The 4,815-nt window shown below is 61.0% G+C and overlaps 1 protein-coding gene across 1 annotated transcript in view; it reads right to left on the bottom strand.

Annotated features, from left to right (window-relative positions):
* Positions 1-4,715, bottom strand: part of NOTCH3 (notch receptor 3) — a 34,794-nt gene extending 30,079 nt beyond the window's left edge. Inside the window, 2 exon segments of the mRNA XM_029917837.1 lie at positions 1,978-2,056; positions 4,598-4,715. Coding sequence (XP_029773697.1) covers positions 1,978-2,056; positions 4,598-4,715 — 197 coding nt within the window.
* Between the last annotated feature and the right edge of the window lie 100 nt (positions 4,716-4,815).

The following is a 4,815-nucleotide window of genomic DNA, read 5'->3' on the forward strand; positions in this document are numbered from 1 at the left end:
CCGCCAGGGAGGGCGCGGCCGCGCGGGCCCCCTCCCGACGCCCCGGGCGGGTTCCCACGCTCTGCGCCCCGCTCCCCTGCCGACCGGTCGGGCCGGTTCCAGCCTCCGCCCGCCCCCCGCCCCGCCTCCTGGGCTTTGGGGGGATCCGACAAGGGGAGAAGAGACTTGGTTGGGGGTCGGCGGGAGGGGAGGGGATGGGGGGTGCGGCGAGGGCTAGGAGACAGACACCAGGGCTTGACAAGCTACTTTGAGGAAGGGGCTTGGGGGAATCCATGGAAGGGTGACAAACTGAGGAGTCCCTGAAAAGATACGAGTATTTAAAACCTTGAAAGAGATTGGGGGGCCCATGGGGAGTGGTTCCTACGGCCCACCTCTGGGGAGAGCCCGCTCCACTCCGGGGAATCCGGGCTCCAGGCGGCCGCGCGAGCCGGTGATTCACCTGTTGAGGGGCGGAGCAGCCGCGGCAGTATTCACCTGTCGGCTTTATTCCAGGTGCGGAGCTCCACTGCGCAGGCGCCCGGCTCCGAGGCTCCGCCTCCCAGGTGAGTGGCTCCAGATTAGGTCACATTTTCCCCCACCCCCACCATCGCAGACTCCCAACCTGAGGAACCCGCTGAGCCAGGCTGAGCCCCCACCTGGGTGAGTCCAAGTGGATCTCCAGTCAAAGTACGTGTGTAACTTCAAAGGGGCTCTCCTGGATCTAACGTCACCCCAGAACCACCCAGCTTGGGCCTGGCACACATGTTGTTGAATAAATGAATACGTTATGAATCAATCAATGGCTACTAGGTGATGTGCTATTATTATTACTAATGACGATATTATAAAAGGAATCAAGCATTTCCCCCATAACCTTGAGATGTTGTCCTTTATGGCACCGATTTTCCGAGCCCCTACCATTATTATTCTTTATGGAGCATTTACTGTATTCTGAGCACTAGGCCGAGTTCATCACATGAAGTGTCTCTTAAATCTTTACAGTCAAGCTTATAAAGGAATTATTGACCCATTTTCCAGATGCAAAAACTGAATTTCAAAGGGCTCAAAGTATACCAGAGCCCAGAATTCAATTTTTTAATGTTTATTTTTGAGAAAGAGAGAATTCAAAGCAGGCTCCAGGCTCTGAGAGAGAGAGAGAGAGAGAGAGAGAGAGAGAGAGAGAGAGAGAGACTCTGAAGCAGGCTCCAGGCTCCGAGCTGTCAGCACCAAGCCTGATATGGGGCTTGGACTCATGAACTGCGAGATCATGACCTGAGCCGTCAAAATCAGAGGCTTAACTGACTGAGCCACCCAGATGCCCCTCCCAGAACCCAGAATTCAAACTGAGCTCTGTCTCCCTCTGCTCAGTTCTTTCTCAGCCCCTGCTCCGTTCCTCCCAGCCCTCTGCCTTGCCTTGTGTTATCCAATAACTGAATTCTTGAACCTCTTCATGGTCACAAGCCAGGAAGAAGCACCCGTATTTCACAGATGCAATGAGATTCAGAGAGAAGTGACTAACTCAAGGTCACACAGCAAGAGAGTGGCAGACCAGGGCTGTAATACGTGGCTCCTGTGGATCCCACGAAATACTGATATATGGGAGGATCCAGTTGGGGTACCCACTACTGCCAAGATCTGTTAATTGAATAATAACTACCTCCATCAGAGGCTTTACATGTGACCTCAAGCAGCCAAGAACTCTGTAAAGCAGGCGTTAGTTTCCAGACAAGAACATATAAGCTTAAAGAGTTTGAGTCCCAGGCAGCAGGCAACACAGTATGGGATTTGAACCCAGGCCGGGCAGACTGCGGAGCCCCTGCTCTTAACCTTACTCAGTTCTTAACCCTGATCCATTCCAATGGGGAAACAAGAGGTTACCCAAGCCACACACATGTGGGAAGGGGTAGAGACATCCATGGTGGACACAGAGGCAAGGGGAGAAGATAGACTACTTCCCCCCCGACAGGACCCACTGATGGCTCAGAGCCAGGCACTCACAGGCAGGCAGCCTCCCGGGAGGGCAGCTGGGTGCAGCGACCTCCATTCATGCACGGGCTTCCGTCCAGGCAAGGGGGGGCTGTGGGGGGAAGCAAAGAAAAGTGGGGGTCAGCCAGGCACCCAAGAACCCCAGCTCAGAGTGACAGAGCCCATCTTTCCCTCCCCCAGGCAACAGCTGCAGTGGGCTGGGGGTGTCTCTGTGGGTGCCTGGAGCCCCCCCATCCACAGTTCCCACGGCCCCCCGCCCCAGCCCCAGCTGTTGGGGCTGCAGCTGTCCCTGCCAGCTCAAGCCCTGGGAACCGCAAGGCAGGGGCGGGCAGGAGGAGGTGCTGACTTGTGCCAGATGTGGGGACTCAGGAAGCTGCCAGAATGGGGGGTGCAAAGGCAGGAAGCAAGGGTCCTGAGAGTTAGGGGAAGGTCTGGGACTGTGCACCCAGATCCCAGGGTAATGGAGAGGGCAGGGGTAAAGAGGCCTGGGGGCCAGGGTTCTTATTTCCCCTGATGTTGGACATCTACTCCAGCTGGGCAGACCTGAACAGTGCTCTGGTGAGAGGGGCCAAGGCAGGTACCCCTCGCACAGCCAACACTGTGTGTTGCAGGGATAGGGTGTGGTTTGAAGGGAGGGGCAGCTGGCACTAGACATGTGCTGCCCTGTCCAGCGTCCCCATCCCTGAGGGCTGTGTCCCTCTGAGGTGTGGCAGTCTAACTGTCCTGCCAAACTGGTCTGGGGTGTGGCTGGGTGTGAGCTAGTGGCAAGTTGTGTGTTATGGCAGGTGTGGGGCCTGTGTGTGGGGGGGGGGGTGTGTGCCCTCTCTGGTCACAGATAGAGAGATGGAAAGAGAGAGATGGAGGGAGATAAAGGCAGACACAGACACAAAAAAGGAAGCTAGAAGCAGGCTGCCTCAGAGAGGAGAGAGAGATGTACAGAGACACAGATGGAGAGACGGAATAAGGTGAGCTGGACCTGAGAACAGAACATGACCTGTGTCCTCTTCCTCAGGGGATAAGCAGGGACAGGACACTGTCACCCAGGCAGGAGCTGGTGGGTGTTTGTGAACTCACCCTAGGGGCCACATGATGAGCCACGTGTGTGTGTGGTTGAGGCCCATGGGTGAGCAGACGCCTGTGCCATGATGTGTAGGCCAGACCTGTTGTGTGTCCCTGCATATGGACCACTTACCTGGGTACACCGCAGTGTGTCTGTGTGTGACCGCTGCGTGTGTGTCTGTGTGTGGGTTGGATGTGGCCGTCTGTCTCCATGTATAAACTGGGTGTGGGCATGTCTCAGATCTGTGTCTATGTGTGCTGAAGGTGTGCAGGCAACGTGTGCAAGGCGTTGGGCTGGCGACCCATGGTACCTAGAAACAGGAGTCCCTATGTCAGTGTGTGAGCTGTGTATCCACGTCTGCTGGTGTCTGGTGTGTGTGTGCGTGTGTGCGCGCACGTCTACATCTCTGTATGTGTGACCCAGGGCTGTGTGTGCCTGCAAGTGTGTGACAGGCCATGTGTGTGCGCGCTGGCCCCGCGGGGGCGGCAGCTCCTGCCCGATCCTGCCCGGTCGGGCAGCGGGCTGGGCTGTGGAGGCCCTTCCCTGCCAGCGCTGAGCCCCACAGCGACTCCCTGGGACCCCGGACTAAGGGGCCCGGGCGGGCGGCCGCGGGCCGCGTACCTCGTCCGCCGGCCAGGCCTCCCTTGGGGGTGTGCGCCCCCGCAGCCCCCGCCCAGGCCCCGCCGCCCGTCCCGCTTTGTCTGGCAAAGAAAGCGCGAGGCCGGCCGGGGGGGAGGGGGTGTCTAGACGGCGCGGCCATTGTCCCGAGCGGGGGAAGGGAGAGCGGGGAGGGGGAGGGGGAGGGGCAGGGGGCCCCGGCAGGCTGGGGAGGGGCTCAGGCTGCGGGGACGAGGCGCTGGCGCTGGAGCCGGAGCGGAGCACGTGGGCTCGCGCCCCTTGCCCTCCTTTTCCCTCCCTCTCGCGGGGGCGGGGTCCCGGGGCCGCCCGGTCCCGGGGCCAAGGGAGAGAGCGGGGCCGCGGACGGGGAAAGGGGCGCGGGCGCTGCTGTGGCTCCAGCTCCGATTCCAGCTCCGGGTCTTGCCGCGCTCCGGCCTGAGAAGTTTTCCCCGAGTTCAGAGCTCCGAGAACTTCGCGCCCCCTCCCCGTCGCCCGCCCTGCCAGGCCAGGCCGGCCCTGGGTGTGTAGGGGGGCTTTTGTGCGAGGGGTCCCCAGCCTGGGGGTACAGAGGCTCCAATTCGTGACCTTCCCAGGACTCCAGACAGCTATGCATTGGGAGCGTGCTCCAGACCCTTGGTCCCCCTCGATCTCGCGTCCCTGATCCCTGCACCTCAAGCTCCCAGCCCGATTCCTGGGTCCCTTCACCCTCAACTCTGATCGCTCCTGGGCCCGTATTCTGCGGACCTTTGGGGCCCTGCCCCTCCCCTCATTGAGTCCCTGCCCCCCCCCCCGGGATTGGCACGTAGCCCCCGTACTCCTGTGCTCACATCCCCTGCTCCGGTCCTTGGCTCCTAAGCCAGCCCTCCAGCCCCTGACTCGGGGGTCCTTAAACTCCGCTCTTACCCTCCCCCAACCCACCCACCGAGTCCCGACCGCCAGGTCCCAGCCCCTCACCTGCAGCCCCGGGCCCCGCTAGCAGGAGCAACAGGGGCAGCACCCTCACGGGCGGCAGCGGTGGCGGCGCCGACATCGGACGACGGCGGCGGCGGCGCCCCCGGGTCCCCGGCCCCATGGCGGCCGGCTGCGACCCTCCCTCCTCCCTCCTCCCTTCTTCCCTGGGCTCCGGGCGCGTCCCGGGCCAGCCTCCGCGCCGCCAACTTCGCCAAAGTGAG

This window comes from Suricata suricatta, chromosome 12 (assembly GCF_006229205.1).
Source record: "Suricata suricatta isolate VVHF042 chromosome 12, meerkat_22Aug2017_6uvM2_HiC, whole genome shotgun sequence".
NCBI lineage: Eukaryota > Metazoa > Chordata > Mammalia > Carnivora > Herpestidae > Suricata > Suricata suricatta.